The sequence below is a fragment of the Canis lupus genome, chromosome 28 (genome assembly GCF_003254725.2).
Source record: "Canis lupus dingo isolate Sandy chromosome 28, ASM325472v2, whole genome shotgun sequence".
Classification (NCBI taxonomy): domain Eukaryota; kingdom Metazoa; phylum Chordata; class Mammalia; order Carnivora; family Canidae; genus Canis; species Canis lupus.
The window spans coordinates 16,865,565-16,890,501 of NC_064270.1; the positions used below are offsets into that span (position 1 = coordinate 16,865,565).

The 24,937-nt window shown below is 38.0% G+C and overlaps 1 protein-coding gene and 1 long non-coding RNA gene across 2 annotated transcripts in view; one reads left to right on the forward strand and one right to left on the reverse strand.

Moving 5' to 3' along the window:
• The window catches only part of CFAP58 (cilia and flagella associated protein 58), a 99,177-nt gene extending 84,428 nt beyond the window's left edge, over nucleotides 1-14,749 (forward strand). Inside the window, exons 16-18 of the mRNA XM_025467138.3 lie at nucleotides 7,076-7,195; nucleotides 9,999-10,132; nucleotides 14,013-14,749. Coding sequence (XP_025322923.1) covers nucleotides 7,076-7,195; nucleotides 9,999-10,132; nucleotides 14,013-14,124 — 366 coding nt within the window. The 3' untranslated portion in view covers nucleotides 14,125-14,749. The remainder of the gene's footprint in view (nucleotides 1-7,075; nucleotides 7,196-9,998; nucleotides 10,133-14,012) is intronic.
• The window catches only part of LOC112672294 (uncharacterized), a 34,460-nt gene continuing 18,023 nt past the window's right edge, over nucleotides 8,501-24,937 (reverse strand). Inside the window, exon 4 of the long non-coding RNA XR_003144151.3 lies at nucleotides 8,501-9,008. This is a non-coding gene — a long non-coding RNA (uncharacterized LOC112672294). The remainder of the gene's footprint in view (nucleotides 9,009-24,937) is intronic.

Genomic DNA, 24,937 nt, shown 5'->3' on the forward strand with positions numbered 1-24,937 from the left:
TACTACTCCCACTAAGATCCATCTGAAATATTTCCCTTTCTACAGTCCATCAAATGAATTTTGTCTCTATTTTTGGACATACCCACACACTGCACACTACTCCTAGCACCTCTTTGGAGACCTGGCAATACTCTGTCTTATTTTATAACTTAGTTATTTGTTTTTCTCCTGCTGAAAAGTGAGCTTCTTGAAGTTTGGACCTTATTTATCTTTGTATGAAACTAGCACAATCATATGTGTAGTGCTGTCACTAAATAAAAACTTAGTGGACTTGAATTTTTCTAGACCTGTTTCATTATAGGTTTTAAGAAAAGTCAACGCCATCATTACTTAATATGTGCAAATTCTTCACATATGTTAAGTTGTGAGGTAAGGTGCAAGGGTAAAACAAGCCAGCAGTCTTGGTAATGAAGTTCAGGCTGGTCTAGGCAATTCTATACCATCCAGGACTTCACAAACATATATTTGCATTTGGGACAAAACCCATTGAAAAAGATCTCTCAAGAAAGTTTGTGTTGTTTACATTAGAAAGCACCAGAAGCATTTTCCCTATTATTACAAAAACGGTGAAGGTTAGCATGTGCAGATTTCTCCTATGCCTCATAAAACACTTAATCATCTACATCCAGAGCCAAGAACCACTGTGTAACTAAATAGTTTCCTTCTCATGAGGAACTCAGCTGTGTAATTCTGTTTCATCCCCAAATCCAGCATCTCCCAGCCTCTCCAGGGGGCCTTACCACTTCATGACACCATAAACAAGATAGGTCCAGAGTTCAGGTTAGCTGACATTTTCGTTATAAAGCTAATAAACAAGAAAGCCCCAAGGTATCAGCCATTATTTTCCCTTTCCTAAAGCTAGATAGAAATGCAATATGTTTACAGAGTTTCTAATTTATTTTCCTACTAACGAAAAGAGACATTTCTAGATAAATTAGATGGTGTTCTGGAGTTGCCTTCATATAAAGGGGGAAGCAATTTTGCTTAAAATTTTAAATTTGGCTTTAGTCTTTTCTTAAGGATTATGGGTGGGGGGTAGGAAGGTGGAAAACAAACTAAAACCAAACAGGAAAAAGTGTAACACATTTTTTTTTTAATTGTAGAAGAAAGTTATGTGTGCAGTTAGGATTCTTGTGATTAAGGAGGCTGTTTAAAAAGTCCACACATTATTTGGTTTACATGCATTATTTAGTTTGCTTGCATTTTCATGTGTCTCTATGTACATACATATACAAGCAGAGCTTCAGAACCAGTTAATGTAAATACCTTTGCCAGTCTTATGAATTAGAAGAAACATTTGAAACCAGTTGCACTATCAGAAACCACTATAAACATTTTACTAAGAGATCAAGGCTGTATATCAATTGTTTTCATGAGTTATACACAGCATGCATGATGATAAGGTTTCACTCAAAGGTATATGATTTATAGGACCAACTAGCTCGTTAGGGTGAATTATATAAGCTCTGCTGACTGGGAGTTGTTACCCAATGTTCTAATTTAAGTAAAAGTTCTCAACATAAATATATCTCACCTCTGTTGATGTGTATTACTAAAATATGATAGGCATAGTTTGCTGACAATATAATTTCAAGCAACAAAATTATCAAACACCTAGAATGAGTAGAACACAATAGCAGGTATGAGGGACACACAGAAAAAGCCACCATTGTTCTGACCTTTAAGGCTCATAATGCAACGAGGAAGAATGGATTCATAAGTATTAAATACTGAAGTGATATAAATGGTATTTTGACATTTTGTAAAAAAGACTTTTTCTTATTTTTTAATATCAATGAATTATTTGTTTTATTAATTAACTAATTAATTAATATATTTCTTTATTGGAGTTCGATTTGCCAACATATAACACCCAGTGCTCCTCCCGTCAAGTGCCCCCCTCAGTGTGGAAAAAAGATTTTCTATATATTCTGTGGAGTTGGCTCTCCCACAAGTAGTGATTGAGGGATTTTTTTTTTTTAAACCAACTTCATCTTGAACCCATGGGTGAGCTAGAGTGAAGATAAGGTGATGTCTCTTTCTTTGGAGCACATGGTATCCAAGCATCTCAGTGAGTGGCTTTCACCCTGGTGGGTATAGATAAGCATGTGACTTGAGAGCAGGAGCAAGGTTGCCTGATTCACATGAATTAGCTAGTTCTCAGGGTGAAACAATTATTTGCAACGCTCACCCAAGCAAATTGATGAATCCAGGGTGAACAGAATCAATGCACTGGCATTTGCCAAGCACAGATTTAGATTAAAACAGAATAAATTAGTTCCTCTTAATCAGTTATTGCCTCAAGTAGGTGAGCTGAAGAAGAGACGTTAAGGTACACATTGAGTGCGAACTATCTTCTATTTTCAGATGAAGATGCCGAGCAAAAGACAGGGAATATAAACAGACAGTGGATATAAAATTGTAGCTCAGTGGGGAAAGAAGGTCTGTGAGAAACTCCATTTCTTCCTCTGAATTGTACCCAGAATAGCACTGACTCCTATTTGCATAGACTGTTCAGAATGTAGGCTTTTAATTTATTGTCAGATAAAATACAAACACCTGAAGTCTGAGTGACTTCGTGTTTGGAGTTTCCAATCTGGGGTTACAGACTGTCACCATGTAATGACAGCATTATTTGAGGCTAATACTGCAATTAATTTCTTACCACTATGCTCAGCCAATGTTAATAATGATCCATGCTGTTATCCAGCATAACTTGGCAGAGACTCTTGCAGCAAAAGAATCCATAACCATGTCTGACAGTCTGTCCAACTGAGAGGATGGGATGCCTAGCAAGGGAGCATCATTTCGAGGATGGACATAATATGTTTTATGCTTGCAAGTCGTGCTCAGCCAAAGTGAGAGCTAGTCTCCTGATGTTGAGAGTCTAGCTTTTTTCCAGTATAGCTGTTCACAAAATAATTTAGAGAGTAAGGCATGCTACGAAGTAATATTGATGTGCGTTGTGAACACACTCTGAATAAATAAAGAAATGCCAACCTGAAGATGCATTTTTTTTGTTGGTGGGGAAATAATAAACTATTTATGATTTTCTTATGATGTTTCATTGACATATGGTGCTTCTAACCCAGTGACAAATTAATTGACTTGGTTTAAAAAGAAATGAGTGCAGCTTAACGAAGAAGGACAGGATATGTATTACAAGGCAGCTGGTTCTGCCACTGCTGGCTTATGGAGACAATATACATCGGACAGCCTAATGAGTCTCTCTGTTGCATAAGATAGATTCTCTTTATAATAGAACTGCACGCTTTGTCTCTAAATGGGGTTATTATACACACCATTGCACAATGTTTGAAGAGCTTGGTTGGCCCTTGTAGAGGGTTAGGAGAGAAATAAATTGGAAAACAATCGTACTTAAGACCTTCAATCCATCAAACACTCCATATTTATCTAAATTACCAGAACGCTCTCCCAAAATACAAATCTGTATGATACACACAGCTAGAATGTTAATGCTGACCTGTCTTCACTTTGGTTTTATCAGTTAGGTTTTCTGTTGTAAACACAGACCAAAATTCGTGCACACTGAAGCCTGGTAATGCATTTCAGCCGCTGTCCCCCACTCCTTTCCCCTCTGCTCTCCTCGTTTCCACTGTCTTGGTATTCATTTGGTATTCTCTCCACCCACCGCCAACACACATGCATCACTTGGCCTGGATGATGTAACTTAGAACTTTTTGACTTTGAGTGCTGCAACAGTTTTAATGGTAATTCACTAAGCTTCTTCACTTTTCTCCACACTTATGAGTCCTCACTGTTCAGTCGCTCAGTTATTTTTTAGAATAAATCCATTTCAATTCCTTTTATGGCCTTGGGAAAAAACTGGGAAGCAGAGATAGGGGAAGACACGCTACATGGTGGCCTCATTCACCCTGTACATGAAGATTGCACGTCCTGTTAGAGGGCGTGGTGGAGCCCACTCAACTGGTCTAGGCCCTGGGTGCCAGGAGCTGAGTCATGCTCTTATCTCTATGTGCTCTCCTCTGGCTGCCCAAACAATTTCATCTTCTGTCTCCATCCTTCTGATAGTATCGTGTAGCCTTTAGGAATTAGGTAGCACGATTTCCTCCAGATTCTTTCAGGGTTATAATATTTCAAGCCCCAGAGGAGGCATTGCATGGGAAAAGTGATTCCCGAGTATATCATGACTGGGTTTTTGACTTGTCACACTTTGGGCTTTTGGATACACCATTCATTCCTATTGACCTTGGGATTCTCACTTATGAGACGAGGTAGCAATATTTGCTTCTTCTAGCCTCTCTCCTCTGTGTCTCTTTCCTTCCTGCCAAGAGTGGTTGAAAAGTGTTACGCCTGGGAAACATTCGAAGGTTCTTGGAGTAAGACGATCTTTTCAGTTTAAGACATTATTATATCCCAAACCAGATTGCTTCCTCCTCGTCTTCGTGGGGTTCTTTACTTTTCAAGCCCACCTGTGTTCTGGTATAGAGGAAGGGGAGCTGAAAGAAACGGACAAAACAGTTTCATGGGCTTCTCCACGTATTTATTACCTTCTCCAAATTGAATCTTGAAGCCTTGTCAGAAATGTTATTTCTCCAACAGAGCAGGCATTAAGTGGCTATAGAAAATAAACTCACCTCCTGACATCTTTCCCATTGCTTGCTACATCCATTTACTGGGAAGATTATATTATAAGGTGTGACGGGAGGTGTTGTACAACAAAGGAAAATCACCACTTTGTAATTCTATTTGTTCAAGTTTTCTTTTGCACGGGCTTTTGGATTTCCTTGTCATTTCTGGAATTATTTCTTAAATGGTGAGTATTATTTTTGGATACATGTTTCTCCAGAATCTTGTTCTATCCAACTAATTCTTAAGTTGCATGCATTCTTCTGAAAGTAGAGTCATGCTATTTGTGATAAAATTTCTATAATTCAGCCAGGGGGAAGGAAAATCTAAAACAAATGGTAACAATGAGTAGTTAATGAATTTTCTTCTACCGATTTTTTATTTTATTTTATTTTTTTACTGACTCTCATGTCCTCTGTCAAAAACAGATTATTTGATGACAGTGCTAAGAATACATAGCTCCAGGTAAAAATTAGTTTCCATTTGCTTGGATGTGTCACTTATTGAGAGAGGGCTTTTACTTATATTTTTTTCTCTAACATAATTACCTTAAGGAAATAAATATGTACAGAGACAAATGAGTAGACAGACTAGTCTTTATCAATGTTTGCTCAAATTATTGCAGTTTAGAGAAATGGGAATGCAGAACTGAGATGCCTAAGAAATAAATCTTCCTTTGTATGTAGTTTTTTTAGTTCAAGAATCTGAAAACACCTTACAAGCAATTAAACTTTAGGGTACAAATGGGAATTCTATATTGTTTGTTGGTTAAATTCAACTACAAAATTATGATTTGCTCTGGGTTCCTAGAAAGCCCTTTCTTGTAGTTCTACAAATGTGCACATCTTAGTTTTTTTTACCTATTCTCTCACACTACTTCTAGATCTCTGTTCTTCCTGTGTCATATTTCTTAAAAGACTAACTTTCTTTACTTCCTACTCCTGATTTGTTCTCCAGCTGTGTGACTTTTGCTTCCTTAGTGTTATTGCAAACTCTCTAAGGTCATGGTGTCATCCTAATAGGCCTCCCCAAGGCCATTTTCAACCCCTCTCCAGTTTTTTCTCATTGCCCATCTGGTATCACTGACCACTCATATCATGCCTCCCTTTTTGGTTCTTTTTTTATTTTTAAAGATTTTCTTTATTTACTTGACAGAAAGAGAGAGAGCACAGGCAGGGTGGGAAGGAGCAGAGGGAGAGGGAGAAGCAGATTCCTTGCTGAGCAGGGAACCCAATGCAGGGTTGAATCCCAGGATCCTGGGATCATGACCTGAGCCGAGCGCAGATGCTTAATGAACTGAGCCACCCAGGCGCCCTATGCCTCTTTTTTTAAACATTGCCATTTCCTGGCTGGGGGACATTCAGTTACTCTCTCTTGCCCCTTTTCTTTGGGTCATTCTTCTTTGCCTCCCCCTGATATGCTGACTCTCCCAAAGATCTTGTTGTCCTGGGAGATAGCCTCTTTGGGGGTTGATAGAGCCACTCTTGTGGTTCTAGCCATGACCAATCTCCAGTTCTAACTTCAGTTCAACTCCTCGATAGCCCACAACACCTCAAGCTCAGCATATCCAGACCCCACTGATAATCAGAAGAGAATGTGGGAAGAGTTTCTTCCCCCCTCTCCACACTCCTTCTTTCCTACATCCTGCATCCATTACCACCACCTTCCAGCCCCCAAGGTGTCCATATTAGAAGCCTTGGAGTCTTCTTGGCTCTGCTCCTTCTTTTCTCACTTGTCTGATCTTTCACCAAATCCCACTGATTCTACCTCAGGAATGTCATTATATCTACCTCCTTTCAATCCTAGTTGCCTTAGGTCTACCTGTTTTCATCTTCTGTTTATCCTGGTGCCCTGAGCAGTCCCCTTACTCTGTTGTCTGCCTTACTGCTGGAGCTATTTCCCAGGCATGCCTCATCCTTTCCTCCCAAACCCCTAGCCTGAAACCTACCTAGGAGCCCAACCTCTTCTCTCCACTGCTCCCTCCTTCAGCCCAGTGCACGTGCTGGACTAGACTCACTTCTCCCCTGTCCTGGCTCTGAACCTTTGCCTAAAAAGTTTTTCTTTCTTCTCTCTGCTTGGGGAAAACTCCTACTCATTCTTCAAGCAACAATTCAAATGACATCGTTGTGAAAATTCCCCTACTCCCTACCTTTACTGGCCACGACACTTGTGCAAACCTTCCATCGCTGCCCTGTCTCTCAGTCACATGATTGTAAGTTGAGGTAGAGAGAGACTTTCCCTTTCTCATTTGTCTTATTATTTGTATTCAAATGTCAGGCACATCCTAAGCCTTTAGCCAGAGTTGTTTTGAGGCACTTTTATAGAATCTATGGTGACTGTAATCAGCGTGGCACTCCAGAGTACCTTAGGATGGTCCCAAGTTCTCTTGACCATATGCTGGTACAGGCACTTTCCATGTTGTGATGGGGCTGTTTATCTCCCTTGTGGTTATGCTCTTCACCAGGAAAAGGAGAAACTCTATGTGGAACTAAAGCACATCCTGGCCCGGCAGCCTGGTCCCGAGGCTGCAGAGCAGCTGCAGATCTATCGCCACACGCTGCGGGAGAAGACCAAGCAGCTGAAAGTAAGTGGAAACCTCTGCCTTTTCCTGGCAGGTGGACAGCCTCACACCAGGGAGCTGGATGAGTCCACTGCCTCAGTTCAAGGAGCCAGTCTCCCAAATGCCGCATGCCACAGAGGTTGGCTTTAATTTTTTTTTTTTTTTTAAGAATTCCAGTCCCAGGAGAAACAACCACATCTCAGCCTTATTCCCCTGTGTCTAGACTAATAGACCCCACGGTTCTCTGTTTCTGAAAGAGGGAAGTCAGCAAATAGAGAAAAAGTTCGAGAGAGGATGATGGCAACAGAATGGAAGTTTGGGAGATGGGGTGTGTAGGGATGATCTCAAGATGAGTGAGAGATCTTGGACAGTGGGAAAGAACAGAGGAAATGTTTCAACACCATCATCCACTGAGGCGGACACTGTGCCGAAGGAGGTTTTTGCTCTTCCATTCCACCTGCAATAAATGTTCAGAAAGCACAGGCTAGTCCCTAGCCCCCAGGGCCTTCCTTCATGACCATCTCTCAAGTAAGTCGCTATGAAAGGAAGGTAAAATCATTTTAGAATTATGTTAGCATAAATTCCCTTCTAAGTGACTTCGGAACCTCAGCTGGGGAGATGGAATGTTTTATTATTACATGTGCCTTTTAAAAGTTTTCTCAAAAACTGTGTGTTCCCATCATATCTGGAGCTGTACCTCCTAAGCAAGTGGTTAAATATTCTTGGCATGTCAGGGAAGTCTTATACACACACACACACGCACACACACATACACACACATGCATGCACAGAATGTAGCACACACCAGCTGAGTTCTGGCACTTATCTGCTGCAAGGAGGGTAATAATGTTGCCTTTCTGCCTGAGGTAATGTAGATGCCCCCTATAGTACTAATCCTTTCACAAATAGGACATTGTAAAATCACCTCCTCCTACTTTAAAAAGGCAGATGAAACAAATGTGTAATTAGAACATTAATTTTCAACTTATCACTCACAGTGTTTATTGCATATGAGTATCCTGAGATGTAATTTGAGTTTTGCACGAGGCATAATCTTTTGATTATTTTTATCCTTTTAAACAATTGTATATTCTAAACAAAATAAAAGTTTATTTTCTCAGGAGTGGGTATAGATTAGAAAAGCACACGTCTGTCTTCACAGTGCTGTCAGAGAGCTACACTCAGCGCTAGATTGCATTATATGGCTCACAGGAGCCCTCTGGTATTTTAACCCCTTAACTCAAGAAATTCAGAATTTCACTCTGATGAAATGTGACTCCTGGTGGAAGAGGTTCAGAGGTGGTGGACCTGAGCCTGTCTGCTAGTTTGTCCTCATTTTCTGGGCTTTTTTAGGAAACACTATATTCATTGTTTGGAAACAGAGTCTTTGTTCCTAATTTTTTAATGATCAAGGCAGGTTTTCTCCCAACATGAAAGTCCTATTCTTCAGCTCATGATAGCATGGTCAGAATCGTTTTCACAGCCATTAAGGGAGAGAGTGCAGAAGCAGATGAACACTCAAAAGACAAAGACCCCCCTTTTGTGCAGATTTTTAAAATAGTGAGCAAGAGGAAAAACAAATTCGTCTATTGTGTGCCTCTTAGAATGGTAACTTTTCTTCTTTCTCTTTGGTTTCTGTGGGGTGCACCCCTAGCTTGGGCATGCTTTACACATCCTGTTCAGATGAGTAAATTCCCAGTCTTCTTGCTCAACTGAGACCAGTAGCATTTATTGGACAGTACAGTGGAAGAGGCAGAAAATCAGGGTTCCTATTACACGTGCTTTAGCTCCCTGCTTCTCTGAGGTGAATGTTGCCATGCTGGGAGAAAGAAGGAACCTGTGAAGAGTCCCAAAGAGCACAATAAAGAGGTGATAGACATTTAGCAGAACAGCAACCTAGGAAAGCATGTAAGCTGAATGCCTACTTAGCGGTGGTGGCAGCAGGATGATTCTGGAATAATTTTTACTATAATCTTCAAATGAATCACTCTCCCTGGTGAGGACTTCCCTGAATGCTCTTTAAAAAGGCTTTATTTGTTTGTTTGTTTATTTATTTACTTAAGATTTTATTTATTCATGAAAGACAGAGAGAGAGAAGAGAGAGAGAGAGAGAGAGAGAGAGAGAGAGAGAGAGAGGCAGAGACACAGGCAGAGGGAGAAGCAGGCTCCATGCAGGGAGCCCGAAGTGGGACTCCATCCAGGGACTCCAGGATCACTCCCTGGGCCAAAGGCAGGCGCTAAACTGAGCCACCCAGGGATCCCTAAAAAGGCTTTAAAAGCAATTTTATACTGCATGCTTGGGAGTTTTTCTGTCTCTGCTCACAATATACCTGAAACACATTATATCATTCGTGTGTGAGCCTGTTGAATGTAGCCCTAATAGTTCTTTTAAGCAGAGTTCTTTTCACCACGTTTGCCACTGGATTATGAGTCTTCAGACCTCAGTCAGATTTTTACCTCCATGCAGATCTTGGGAACTGACAACTGGCAGAAGGGATTGGATTAGCTCTTACACTTGGGCACGGGTTTGCATCTCTAGCTTCACTGAGGTAAATGGCAGCAGGATCTTGTCTCACTGCATATCTTCTGCTTTTTTTGGTTTTTAAAGATTTTATATATTTATTTGACACAACGAGAGAGCATACAAACAGGGGGAGCAGCAGAGGGAGAGGGAGAAGCAGGCTCTCTGCTGAGCAGGGAGCCCGATGTGGGGCTCGACCCAGGATCCTGGGATCATGACCTGAGCCAAAGGCAGACACTTAACCAGCTGAACCACCCAGGTGCCCCTGTGTATCTTCTGCTAATGCTGCTTTCTTTGTCACTTTAGGTTTTGTCTTCAGAGTTGAATATGTATGAATCACAGAGCCAAGAATACAAATACGAGATCGAGAAGCTTACCAATGAACTGATGAACTTAAAGAAGAAATACCTAGCTCAGAAACGTAAAGAATACATCCAGAGGTAAGAATTAACTAAATGTTCTTTTAATTTAGTTGTGCCTATTTCCTGCAGATAAGAAAAAAACCGGCAGACAGGCACAGAGTCAAAGAATCTGCTGGGGTAAACGAAGTCACAGGGTGAACAAATGACATTCTACAGGTCCCCACTGGTTTGCGTCAGAGCAAGATGCATGTCTCATCTGATACTAAGGCCTCTCCTTAGGACTCTAACCAGTATCTGTTATTCTCTACTCATCAGTGGACCTCACATGGAGCAGAAGATAGTGTGATTTTTTTCCCCCCACATTGTTCTCATGGTTTGGAGATGAACATGCCATAACAATGTTTGTAAATGAGGTTCTCAATCAGGCTTGTATGAATGAAAGCACATCTATGTTTAAAATCACAGGTACTTTTGCTAAGGGGTATAGGTTTGGTAAAGCTGTTCTTTCCAAGAATGCAGTGCAGCTGTGTCACTGTAATGATGAGTTGCTCACAGATAATTTTTACCTATGTTTTAGATGATCTGTCTCTGAACTGTCTTTATGTCTAGTAACTGATTTCAGTATCTGCTGAGGCATGACGTGAGCTCTGATTCTTCTAGGAGATGATAATTTGACTTGAGGTTATCATTTTGCATTTCAGGATGCCTACAGGTGGAAGGGTAGATGTCTCTTCATTTGGTTGTCATCATTTGCCTAATGCTAGGGTGAGAGAGTAGGCCTGAATGAATCATTGGGTTTGAACCTTGGCTTGCTGTATGGCATTACCCAACTCACCTAGTTAATTCTGTAGTGGCTCACATCGTGTGCTTAAGTCAAGTTGGGTATTTCATCCATGTGGGTATTGTGAGGACATGGTGAAAGGGATGCCTCTGCCTGTGATTTGTTCGTGGCAAACAACTATTTACAGTAACTAGATGCAAAGTGATTTGCTGGGAAAAAGTTGCCCTGCTTGTAAATCAGAATATCCCCCTATTCCACATTTAGATGCCAGCTTCTTGGTAGAATAAAATCCTGCTAATTTCACTGGGTCTGTCTTAACATGTGGGTCTGGCAACTATCTGATTCAGAATAGCTGGTGGGATTTGTTAAACATTCAGGCTCCCAGGCCCCATTTCCAGATGTTTGCATTCCATGGGCTCTGGATGAATTTACAGTTCAGTCACTCCTCAGGTGATCCCCACACATGCTACAGCTGGAGAACTAGTGTATTAATGGTGTGAATCAGTGCATGTTGGGTGGAGACACTGTGGTTTCTGTTAGGACACCAGGATCATGCTGAAGGCTAGTTCCTACGTAGGCCACATGCACAGCTCAGTGGTCTTTGAGAGTTTTGATCATACACTCTTATCAGTACAACACTTTTGAACTTGTAGTCTCCCATGTATGGGCATGTACATTAAATATATATATTTGTTTTCAATTTTAAATTGAAAATTTTATTTTAGGAGAGTTTTATATCTCCAATATATTTTAATTTGTAGAAATTGCAAGCAAAATACTATTGCCATTTTTTCAGTGATTTTTAGTAAACAATTTTTTTTAAATTTTTGAAAGACAAAATAGGAATAGAATCTTAAATATCTTTTTTGCACTTCCTGACAGGTCATCTTACTCATCTTTTAGAGTACATGCATCCATTTTGGAGACCAGCAATCTAGTTCATATAGTAATAAAAAGTCAGTTTAGGGGATCCCTGGGTGGCTCAGCAGTTTAGCGTCTGCCTTGCCCAGGGTGTGATCCTGGAGTCCCCGGATCGAGTGTCGCGTCAGGCTCCCTGCATGGAGCCTGCTTCTCCCTCTGCTGGTGTCTCTGCCTCTCTGTGTGTGTCTCTCATGAATAAATAAATAAAATCTTAAAAAAAGAGTAAGTTTAGCTAAGTAGTTATCTTTCCAGAGCTGACTAACTTCCCCACCTTGGCCCTAGAGTTTGGTCTGTTGACTGTATTGACTCCTCCCATACACTCGCCACACAGTTTTCTGGACACAGAAACACTGTTGAGCCAACAGAAATGCCCTTCTGTTGGTTTAGTCCCTCCCAGTGATGTATCCACTAGAACTGCAATGCCACCTGGCCTAGGCCACTCCTGGATATTTGAATTAAAATGAATTACGGTTAAATCAAATAAAAAATTCAGTGCTTGAGGTGCACTAGTCACATTTCAACTACTTAATAGTCACATGGAGGTAGTGGATGCAGCATTGGGCTCTAGATAGAGAGCTTTGCCATCATTACAGAAAGTTCTATTGGATAGCACAGTTATAGAATCCTTGCTTTTACCTAAAATGCTCATTACTTATAGCCATTCTGACCTGGTTAGGGCATCATTGGTGGTTCCATTTTGGTGGGGATCCATATACTGGAGGTAGACAGAGAGAGGAGTTCACAGGAGAAGGGCAAAAGGATTCCGGGGCTGAAGGAAAGTATGCTGAGGCAAGAACAGGGGTGCCCAGAGGGTGTGGACTGGAAGGCAGGAGGCTGAAGGGGGCCAATGTGATGGTCTAAAGATACATTACAAAGGCAGTGGGCCTCATCCCATCAGTCAACTTAGAGCAAGCCAGCAGCGGTTAGCAGAAGTTCCTTCAGAGAGGGAAAATTACTGAATTGAAGGCAAGAGAGGGCCAGACAAGGGGGCTGCCTGCATCCTCCAGCCATCAGGGATGCAAGTTGCCAAGTACTTGAAAGAATCCTCTTTACTGGATCCACTTAAGGCTAAAGCTTTTGTCCTACTTATGGAGGATGATTTTTTTTTATAATAATGAAATCAATCCTGCTAAGAGACTACTGGATTGATTAACTAATCATCTACAGGTTCTTTCCAAATGGAATAATTTAGAATAATCTCTGTGGATGTTCTCCCTACACTTGCTCTTTATAAAAGAGTAACTCATGCCATTTTTACCTCTAAGCCTTCTTTCATTTTTCTCAAACACCCTTTCATCATGTTTCCATCCTGACCTGCACCCTCACCCACCTGCCTCTGGTTCCCTTTGCCCAGGCTGGTCTAGAGTTTGCAGAACTAGATAGATTCTTTCCCCAAAGGTGGAATTCTCTCTCCTAAGGTAAATCATTTCTAGTTGTCAAGTCTAATTGGTTTTGGTCTTAGTCATTAGCTTAATTTTTATTTTTAAAGAGAGCCCAGAGATGTTTTCCATAAGACCCCTAAATACACAATAGGGAATTTGTGTAAATTTAAGCTACCTCTGCAGGAGACCTGAACGTGTGAGTGTGTGAATGTGTGTATATGTACGTGTGAATACCTGTGTATATGTGTGTGTATTTAAAGGAGATCTATGTAGGAGATACATTGTAGATTTTAGGATAGAACTTCCTTTATCTATTGCCAAATGTACTACCTTATTTGTCCTTCTTGTAACTTAAACTATTACTAATAATAACTGCTGCTTGTCTAAAGTTACAGGAAAATTTGTATTTTATGAATATCCAAGTTTGATGAAGATACCTTGTGTGTGTGTGGTAAATATTTATAAGTTTCCACTGAAACTTTGGAGTATAAAAGTTGGTAAATGATGAATTAGTCATTATAACTGAGCCAAGAGAAAGATTCTTCTGACTGATCTTTGGAACTAAACAAATGTTTTATAAAACAGGAAGATGATTACAAGTCGGAAGTCTCAAGTCCATAGTGATTGAGTTATAATGAGGTCTTATGTCCACATTTAGATCAACATTAGGAGGGCACATTTAATTGTGTCTTTCCCTAATTCTATGTGTTATCAATGAACAACTAATTAGGTTTAAACAACCACCTTGTCTAAAACTGGAAGCTTTAATCAAAGCAGTTTTTAGTGGCTAACTCACCCTAGGAATTTAGAGAACAACAAACTTATAAGCGGAAAAGGATGTTAAGGAAGTTAACTTTCCCCTCCTGTCTTTCAGAAATAAGGACAGAATATCCATGGATAACACCTTCTCAATGGCCAAGCCAACTGGCCCTCGTTTTACTGGGGGTGGATTTCCCCTCAGCAAGCCATCCAAAGTGAAGTCCTAACCTGATGAAGCTCCTGGCTTGGTGCATTGGAACAGCTCATGAAATTCGCTTCGAAACATTTTGGAGGAATCTCTTTCAAATCCCTTGGATCCCAAATATTTAGAGAAATCAGTGTTCAAATTCCAGGATGAAAAGAAATGTAAAAACTATCATCATCATGTACATTTAAGAGTGATGACATTCTACTCAGTCCTCATGGATATTAACAGACTATAATTATATCATTCAATTAGGCTGATGCATTGCATAAAGCAGATCTTTTGTTACTACCACATTGATTGATTTGAAATGCACCACATATCTAGACACTCTGTTATAGATGAAATTTTGGATCTGGATTTCTCTATTATAAACATTGGTGTGTAGGTTTTACATTTTAAAAATATTTTTGAAATGCAGTGTGTTCTTATTAATAAGAATCTATTTTAATTATTCCTCATTAACAAGTCATTGCATGAGGTAAGGGAAAAAAAGACAAACTCTCAAGTATTTACAAAGTATTTTGAGAATGATTTCTATATGGAATTTCTTTTCAGGCCTGGGGTATGAAAATCTTTTCCAAAGAGACATACTAATAAATACTTCATCATAAAAAATAAAAAAGAACCTTTGTAGAGATTTTGATCTTTGCTTTGGTAGAGTATGTAATTAAAGTTTAAAACTACTTTGAGAAATGTTTAACATAAAGATCTGATTCCGAGGAACCAAGACTTTAAAATGAGGGGCTTGGGCTGACATCCTCTGAAGGCCTGGTGTTTCTAAGACCTCCCACTTGGAGAACGGAGTTATGTAGGACAAAGATTTTTCAGGCTTCAGGCCAACATTAGAGTCATTGAATCCATTGTATTGTCTTTCTGTTGAAGCCACAATTATGTGGACCTCAGTTCAAAGTTCCCTCATTAAGAGGGTCCATTCAGGAATATTATGCGAGGAAAATCTGGTCATCTCTCTCACAAGAACTTGACCTCTGCAATTTTTTAAATTATAGAGGAGTAAGCAGCTCAGAGATAAGGACAATATAAGTGGATCATTCCATTTTGCTATGGGACCAAGTTTCCCACTGCAAGGAGCAGGAGACTTAATGACCCCAGAATGCTTGTTCAGATTATAGAGAGGTGAGATTTTAGAGGGATCATCTGCATATTTTGCCGTCTTTCTCAGTTCACCCCCAGAAACAGATCCATGGTAGTGATGGCTGTGAGGTCATTTATTATGAAGTGATCTCATGACTAACAATGGAGGAATAGATCAGAGAAGGGGAAGAAATCATCAAGGGTGCAATCTCAAGTCAAGTTCCATGGTGGAAGACTTCAGCTACATTTCTCAAGGGGGCTCTGGAGACAATGGAATCTCAGCTCAGAGTTGTCCCGGTGGGGGAAGAAAGTTATAAGGCAGCTGGGATATTTATAACCTCTATGCCATGCTGGCAATCATTGGTCAAGGACTGCTCTGAAGGAGTCCTTCTGTCTGCAGGCGAAGCAGGGTCTGGCTGCCTGGGGGCGGGCGTGAGACAGAAATGGCTTTACTGTCAGCAGTGAAAATGCTAAGGGCTGGGGGAAGGGGGTTAGGCAGTGCCATGCTCTGTTGCTTTTCCTGCATGGTTCCGGGAGAAGAAGGACAGATGGGAATCACCCTCCACTGTAGCTTATGACCCTGTGGTGAGGTGTGGTCGTCAAATTTTGTGTGTCATATAGGAGTGTGGAGGACAGGTGTGGACCCTGGAGAATTTGCCAAGGGAAGCTTAAACCTAAGAATCACAGTGGGACCATTTTCAGTTTTGAAAATCACTGGTGATATCTTACAACAGGGCCATCTTTTGTTTAGACAAAAGACTTGCAGGTAAGGTAAAGCAAGGTAGTTATTACACATGTACACCACTGGATGTTTTCCAGTCAATTCAAGGACATTTTGCAGTGTATCTATAGCCAACTTCCTTCTGAGTCCTTGGGTGGCTTTATAAGAAGTTCACTTCTTTACGGAAAAGAGGTCTATGAATCTTGATCTATCCTAGCATGGTGAAAACTTTGGAGGCAGATGCTGGGTTTGAGTTCTGGCATATCATAACAATGAGTTGTTTTGAGGATTAAATGAATTAATGCAGAGGTAAGATTAGAACAATATCAGGCACATAGTAACTTCAATGAATATCTGCCATTATTATTGCTATTACATAGAGATAACTTATGTTTTGAAATTAGAGAACAATGTTTGTGACAATATAATGTGGGGATGAAGTTGGATCTGGTAGTGTGATTTATAGTTGAATATCTTGCAGAAATGCCACATTGGGTACCTCATGAAAAATTCTGTATATATTTTTTGTAACTGTGATCTGGGGACAGACTCTTTACTTCAGAAATCAGAGCTTCCAGCCAGAGGGAAAGAGCTGGTGGCCTCTAGCTGCCATCTCTGTTTTTCTCCATGGGATAGAGAAGGGTGGTCAGCCTCTGTGGATGACAGAGGTCCCATGAGCCAAGATGGCACAATCCCCAGGAGATGACAGGGCAGCTCAATATGGCTCAGTCTCCTTATGTTCATGTAGAAGGAGTAAATTAAGGCTTGAAAAGGTGGAAGGTAATGCCACTGCTTCTCATTTACTGCACACCCTGATAGCCGAGGGTATTATAAGCAATAACTATTTAGGTGTAGGTGTTAACCACCATAGCCACCGTACAAAAATGAGTTGTTAAAAACACTGAGATTTGCAAATCATTAAAGATAACTGTGAACTCACATTGCGCTGAGGTGCTTTTAAAATCACAAATTTGAACTGCATTGTAAAGCAACATTAAGAGATCATATAGTAGCATCATTTTACCCTGGGATTTTCAGTTTCAGAGAGAAGTCATGTTGCTAAACTAGCCATTGACTCTCCACTGGGCTGATGGGGAAGCTGGTAGGGTTTCTCTGTGGATGGAGAGAGACATGATAAAGGGAACTTGCTGGTCATTATTTGCTGATCATAGCTTCTCAGCAACTGCTCTTATAGACAGGTTTTTATCGTGCTTACCTCTAAAGAAATTGCCTAGAGCAAAGGTTTGTTGCTGTGATAAGCCATAGAGACGGAGGTGGTTATACTGAGAGGAGGCAGTAGCAAATCTCTGGTCATGGGCTGTAATTTTGCTATAAAAATTTATCCGGGGTTGATAATTATCATTTGATCTCCTGGCTTGCTCAGTCAGATTCTGAAGTTTGACTTAGGCCAAGATACCCATCAGGTAATACTATATAATGAATTTTGAGCAATGTGGCATTTCAGGGCCTGGACTACTTGAGGAAAGATACTAGGTCTCTTAGTAAACATAATCAATTATATGGAGATCTAGTTGGAATAGGAGCAAAGGGGGGGCATTTTAAAATATTAAAATGGTAAAATAGTTTAAAAATATATCTCACTATTTTCTTTGTAGTGGATGGGAAATATTTTTATGGCATTATCCATTTTTAACTCCTAATTCAATGCTGTTTTAGTACACCATTTCTCATATCTATTATTTAAAAGTTCCATTAAGATTTTGAAACCCGTTAGAATTTTATAACAGTACGAAATGTGGTATCAACAGGGTGCCATTTTTCTTTTTTATAATTAAAGATTTTTCCCCTTTATTTTAAAGTGCCTGATTGAAAATATGGGTAGAAAGTTAGAAGATACAAATGAGCAAAAGGAAGAAAAGGGCATCATCAATCTCACCATCTATTGATAACTGGTGTTTTCTGGGGCCAATGCTCCTCTCATTCATATGGATTGGCAATTCCAATTGTTCATGCCCATCATTTGTTCTGACTGATTGATGGTTAAAATTCCCAACTGTTAAATGTTTTGAATGTTACATTTGAAATTCTACAGTTTCATAATCTTGAGTATATATTTCTGGACTTTTAAAATAAGCATATGTAAATATATTTTGTTTTTTTTAAATAAAAGATATAATTGAGATATAATTTACGTATAACAAAAGCACATATTTTAAGTATAAAGGCTACTAGGTTTTACCAAATGCATATACCCAATAATTACTGCCACAATCACCACCTTCCAGGAGTGTCCTTATGTCCTTTGGCATTAATATTCACAGTCCCCATCCAACCAAAGCAACAATGGATCAGTTTTTCATCATTATGTATTAGCTATATCTTTCTTAGAATTTCATGTAAGTGGAATCATACAGTATTTACTCTGTGCCTGTTTTTTTTTTTTTTCATGTAGTGTGCTTTTAAGATTCACCTATGTTGTTATGTGTATCAGGGGTTTACTCATTTTTATTGTTGAGTAATATCCCATTACATTGACATAATACAATTTGTCTATGGATTTACCTGTTGATGGGAATTCAGATGATTTCTAGTGTTTAGTTATTGTGAATCAAGTTGCTCTGAACATTTATGTACCAGTCTTTATGTGAGCAAATATTATCATTTCTCTTGGGTGAATGCTGAGGAATGAAATGGCTGGATCAAAAGGTAAGTGGACATTTATCATGGTAAGAAACTGCTGGACTATTTTCTTAACTGATTGGACCATTTTACCTTCTTACCAACAATGTGCGTCAACTGTGACTACTCCAGTCCTTGTGAATATTCAGTATTGTCAGTATTTTTAAGCCATTCTTTTAGATACATAGTGGTATCTGATATTTAAATTTGTGTTTCCTGATAATATCAAGCACTTTTCATGTGCTTTTGGTCGTTTGCATGTGAAGTGTCTTCAAATCTTTTGCCTATTTTTTTTATATTAGTTTGTAGAAGTTTTTTGTATACTCTGGTTACAAAGCCTTTGTCAGACAGATGGATTGCAAATATTTTTCACTCAGCTTGTGGATTACTTTTCCATTTTCTTACCAGTGTATTTTGAAGAGCAGACATTTAAAATTTTAATAAGGTCCAATTTGTTTTTTTTTTTAATGTGGTTTATACTTTTCTTGTCCTGAGTAATTTGTGCCTATTCCAAGACAGCAATAATTTTTTAATCTATGTTTTTCTCTAGAAGTTTTAGCTTTTATATTTTAATTTATGATCCATTTAGTTAATTTTATGTATGGTATGAAGTTAGAGTAGAGGTTCATTTTTGTTCCATATAGATATCTAGTTGTTCACCACCATTTGCTGACAAGACTGTCATTTTCTCATTGAATTGCCTTGGCACACTTGTAGAAAATCAGTTGACTATTTGACTAGTTCTGTTTATGAACTCTCTGTTCTGTTCTGTAGTCCCATATACCTATCTCTCTTGATAACAATAGCTTTATGGTAACTCTTAAAATTAGATGGTGTAAGATTTCAACTTTTTCTTTTTTAAAAAAATTATTTATTTATTTGAGACAGAGAGAGAGAGAGAGAGCATGGGCACAAGCAGGGGGAGTGACAGAGGGAGAGAGAGAAGCAGACTCCCTTGCTGAGCAGAGAATGTAATATGGGGCTCTATTCCAGGACTCCAAGATCATGACCTGAGCTGAAGCCAGATGCTTAGCCAACTGAGCCACTTAGGTGCCCCAACTTTTTTCTTCTTTAGAATTATTTTTTTATTCTAGATCCCTTACATATGTATGTACAGCTTAAAATCAGCTTGTCGATTTCTACAACAAAGTCTGCTGGGAATTTGGTTGGGATTGCACTGAATCTATAGATGAAGTTGGGGAGAATTGTCATTTTAACAATAGTGACACTTTCAATCAATGGTACATGTTCTCATTTATTTAGTTTTAAATTTCTTTCAGCAACTTCTTGTAGTTTTCAGTGTACAGACATTGCACATATTTTATTAAATTTATATCTAAGTATTTTGCATTTTCTGATATTACTATAAGTGGTATTTAAATTTTTACTTTCAGGGCAGCCCTGGTGGTGCAGCAGTTTAGCGCTGCCTGCAGCTCGGGGTGTGATCCTGGAGGCCTGAGATCGAGTCCCTTGTCAGGCTCCCTGCATGGAGCCTGCTTCTCCCTCTGCCTGTGTCTCTGCCTCTCTCTCTCCCTCTGAATAAATAGATAAACAAATAAATAAATAAATAAATAAATAAATAAATAAATAAATAAATCTTATTATTTTTTTACTTTCCATTTGTTATTAGTATGTAACAATGCAACTGTTTTATTTTTGTATGTTAGTTTGTATTCTAGGACATTGATTAATTTGTTTCATAGCTTTTTGGGATTATGTAAAATATTCTGTGAGCATAATCATGTTTTCTAAAAATAAAGACAGTTTCTCTTTGTTTTCAATCAGTATTCTTTCTTGTTCATAATTACTATACTTGTACTGGCTGGGAATTTTAGTACAATGTTAAATTGAAGTGTGAGACCAACATCTCTTCCTTGTTCTTGATGTTGGGGAGAGCACTTCATCATGAAGTACAATGTTAGCTGTAAGGATTTTCATAGATGCCTTTTATTGGGTTTGTTTGGAGAAATTCCCTTCTATTTCTTGTTTGCTAAGAGATTTTAATTGTACATGTATATTGAATTTCCTCAATGCTTCTTTTGCATGTGTTGAGATAATTATATGTTTTTTTTCATATTTTGTTAACATGGTGAATCACTTTGATTTTCAAATGTTAAACCAATTTTGCCTTTTCTTGGGTAAACCCTACTTTGTCATATTGTCATTTTAATGCATTTATAGGTTGTTGAATTAGACTTACTGATATTTTGTTAAGGATTTTTACAACTATATTTATGAGGTTTATTAGTCTATAGTTTTCTTATAGTATCTTTCTCTGGTTTTGTTATTAAGATTTTGCTAGCTTCATAAGCTGAATTGGGAGATGCTCCTTCTATTTCCTGAAATACTTTGTGTAGAATTGATATTATTTCTTCCTTAAATATGTAATATAATTTGCCAGTAAAGCCATTGTGAAATTATAATTTTTCTTGTTTGAAGGTTTTAAATAGATATAAAGCTATTCAGTTTTTCTGTTTTATCTTGTGTCACTTTTTATAATTTGTCTTTCAAGGAATTTGTGTATTTCATATAAGTTGTTGAATTTATTGACCTAAAATTGTTCAAAATGTTATTTTACATGGCTAAGATCTAAACAAAGGTTTCCTATTCCATCCTGGGCATGGGAATTTAAAAAAAAAGATTTTATTTATTTATTTATTCATGAGAGACACAGAGAGAAAGAGAGAGAGGCAGAGACACAGGCAGAGGGAGAAGCAGGCTCCATGCAGGGAGCCTGATGTGGACTCGAACACCAGACTCCAGGATCATGCCCTGGGCCAAAGGCAGGTGCTAAACCGCTGAGCCACCCAGGGATCCCCTAGAATCATGTTTTTATATTTGAAAACATTTAGGTGCTTTTCCAGATAGCTTTTTGTTACTGATTTTTAATTTAATTCTGTTGTCATCAAAGAACATGTCCTGTATACTTTATTTAATTGAATTATTTTATTTTAATTCCTATATAGTTAACATACAGTGTTATATTAATTTCAGGTGTACAATACAGTAATTCAACAATTTCATACATCACCCAGTGCTCATCATGACAAGTGCACTCCTTAATCCTATGACCTATTTTGACCAATCCCCTACCATCCTGTATACTTTGAATTATTTCATATTAATGGTCCAGAATATGGATTATCTTGGTTCTTGTTCTTTTTTTTTTTTTTTTTTTATAATTTTTTATTTATTTATTTATTTATTTATTTATGATAGTCACAGAGAGAGAGAGAGGCAGAGACACAGGCAGAGGGAGAAGCAGGCTCCATGCACCGGGAGCCCGACGTGGGAATCGATCTCAGGTCTCCAGGATCGCGCCCTGGGCCAAAGGCAGGCGCCAAACCGCTGCGCCACCCAGGGATCCCTTGGTTCTTGTTCTATGTGCACTAGAAAAGAATGTGTTTTGCTTCTGTTGGATGGAATGCTGTATAAATGTCAATTAGGTCAAGTTGTTGCTAGCCTAAATTTTTATTGATTTTCTTATTTGTTTTATTGATTACTCAGAGTGGAGTGTCAAATCTCCAAATGTGATTGTGGCTTTGTCTATCCTCTCACTGTTAGTTTTTGCTGACTGGATTCTGAAGCTTTAAACACTGCATAAATATTTAGGATTATGTCTTTTTTTTTTTAAAGGTTTTATTTGTTTGTGTGTGTGAGAGAGAGAGAGAAAGAGAGAGCACAAGAAAGAGGGAGAGGGAGAAGTAGCTCCCCACTGAGCAGGGAGCCTGACGTGGGACCCTATCCCAGGACCCCGAGATCATGCCCTGAGCCAAAGGCAGATGCTTAACCAACTGAGCCACCCAAGTGCCCCTAAGATTATGTCTTCTTGAAAAATTGACCTTTTTATTATGAAATATCTCTATTTATGGTAATATTGCTTGTCTAGAAGTCTACCTTGTCTAGTATTAATATAGTCACTCCAGCTTTATTATTCATAGTGTTTTCATATTATAGCTTTTCTATCATTTTCCTTTTTTAAAAAAGGAAAAAAAGGATTTAAAAATGATTTATTTATTTTAGAGAGAGAGAGAGAGAGAGCACAAGCAGGAGGGAGAGAGAGAAAGGGAGAGAGAATCTCAAGCAGATCCTGTGCTGAGTGCAGAGTGTGATGTGGGACTTGATCTCGCAACAATGAGATCACAACCTGAGCTGAAACCAAGTCAGATGCTCAAGTGACTGCACTACTCGGGCACCCCCATATCCTTTACTTTTAAGGTATTGCTATCCTTTTGGGAAATGGTCATTTTATTTTTTTTTTTTTTTTTTTTTTTTTTTTTTTTTTTTTTTTTTTTGTTTTTTTTTTTGGAAATGGTCATTTTAGATAAAATATAGTGGGATATTGTTTTTTTCAAGTTCAGTGTGGCAATCTTGCCCTTTTAATTGGAGGAATTAGACCTGTTAAATTTAATGCATTTATCAATATTGTTTAGGTCTATCATCTTACTATTCACTCTGTATTTGTCTCATCTGTTCATTGTTTCTCTTTTCCTGTTTGCTTTGTACTGAGGTTTTTTTTCAGCTTTATTGAGGTATAATTGACAAATAAAATTGTAAGATATTTAAAGTATGTAACATGGTGATTTGACATGTATACATTGTGAAGGGATTCCCCCCATTAAGTTAATTGACATATCTATCACCTAATATATTTGCCTTTTATTTTTTGGAGGGAATAAGAACATATAAGTTCTACTCTCAGTAAATTTCAATTATATAATACTTTGTTATCAATTACACTCACCATGTTATACATTAGATTCTTAGAACTTACTCACTTTATAAGTGAAAGTTTGTATCCTTTTGCCAACTTCCCCCTTTGCTTGTTGCTAAATTGTTTTCTGGTTTGTATTATTTTTTATTAGACTGCAAATATTTTTATCTTTGCTTCCCTGAATGTACTATGTCTTTTGATTTACAAAATTTGTCTTTATAATTGATTTTTAGGATTTGATTATGATGTGTTTTGCTGTGGTTTTCTTTATGTTTATCCTGCTTGGAGGCTATTGAGATTCTTGGATCTATAGGCTATAGTTTTCATAAAATTTGAAAAAAATTGGTCATTATTTCTCAGATATTTTTGGAAACACTCTATCTGGGATTATTATTATTTTTATATTAGTTTGATAGTATTGAGTAGGCATTAAATTCTCTATTTTCCCTCCTTTTTATTTTGTTATTCACTTTGGATAGTTTCCTTTGCAATGTCTTAAGTTTTACTAATATTTCCTTGTGCAGTTCTTATTCTGTGGTTAAACAATGTTTAATAAATTTATTGTTTTAGATATTGTATTTTTCAGCTTTAAAAGTTTCATTTGGTTATTTTTATATCTTCCCTCTCTCTCCTTTTTATGTTCATGCTTCCTTTACATCCGTGAGCATATTTATCATAACCATTTTGAAATTCTTGTCTATAATATATCATTGCTGTAATTTGTGACTTTTTCTATTGACTAAATTCTCTCCTGGTTTGGGTCACATTTTCCTGCATCTTTGCATATCAGATAATATTTTGAAGATTTTATTATTTATTTGTTTATTTGAGAGAGAGAAAGAGAGAGAGAGAGAGAGAGAGAGAGAATGAGCAGGATGGGGAGAAGCAGAGGGAGAGGGAGAAGCAGGCTCTCTGTGGAGGGGAGCCCAATGCAGGGCTTTATCTCAGGACCCTGGGATCATGACCTGAGCCAAAGGCAGACGCTTAACTGACTGAGCCACCCAGGTGCCCCTGCATATCTGGTAATTTTTTATTAGTTGCTACATAATGTGTTCCCCTATTGAGTGTCTAGAGTTTAGTGTCTTGCTTTTAAAAGTGGGCAAGATTGTTTTGGTAGGTAAATTGCATGTGGATTACTAGAGGGCTATTCAAACAATTTTTTATTTTATTTTATTTTATTTTATTTTAATTTTTATTTTTTTTCAATTTTTTATTTTAATACTTAGAGAAAAGTTGCGAGAATAGTGCAAAAAATTCATTGATATCATTCACCCAGATTATCCAATTTTTATTATACTCACTTTATTTATCTATTTATGTTTTTTTCTGAACCATTGAAGAGTAAACTGTAGAGATTATGTCTCTTTATTCCCAAATATGTCAGTGTATTTTCTAAAAATGAGGAACTCTATTACATAACTCCAATAAAAATCAAACTCAAAAATTAAACTGATATAACACTATTTTTTAATCCATAGACTTTATTGAGAGATTTTTGTAAGTTGCCTCATTTATATTCTTTATAGCAAATGAAAATTCAATATCATATCTCTTTAAACTCCTTTTAATGTAGAAGAGATCTTTAGTCTTTGTATTTCATGGCACTAACGATTATTTTTCAAACTCAATTTGATTTTGTTTAATGTTTTCTTTTTTTTTTAAGAT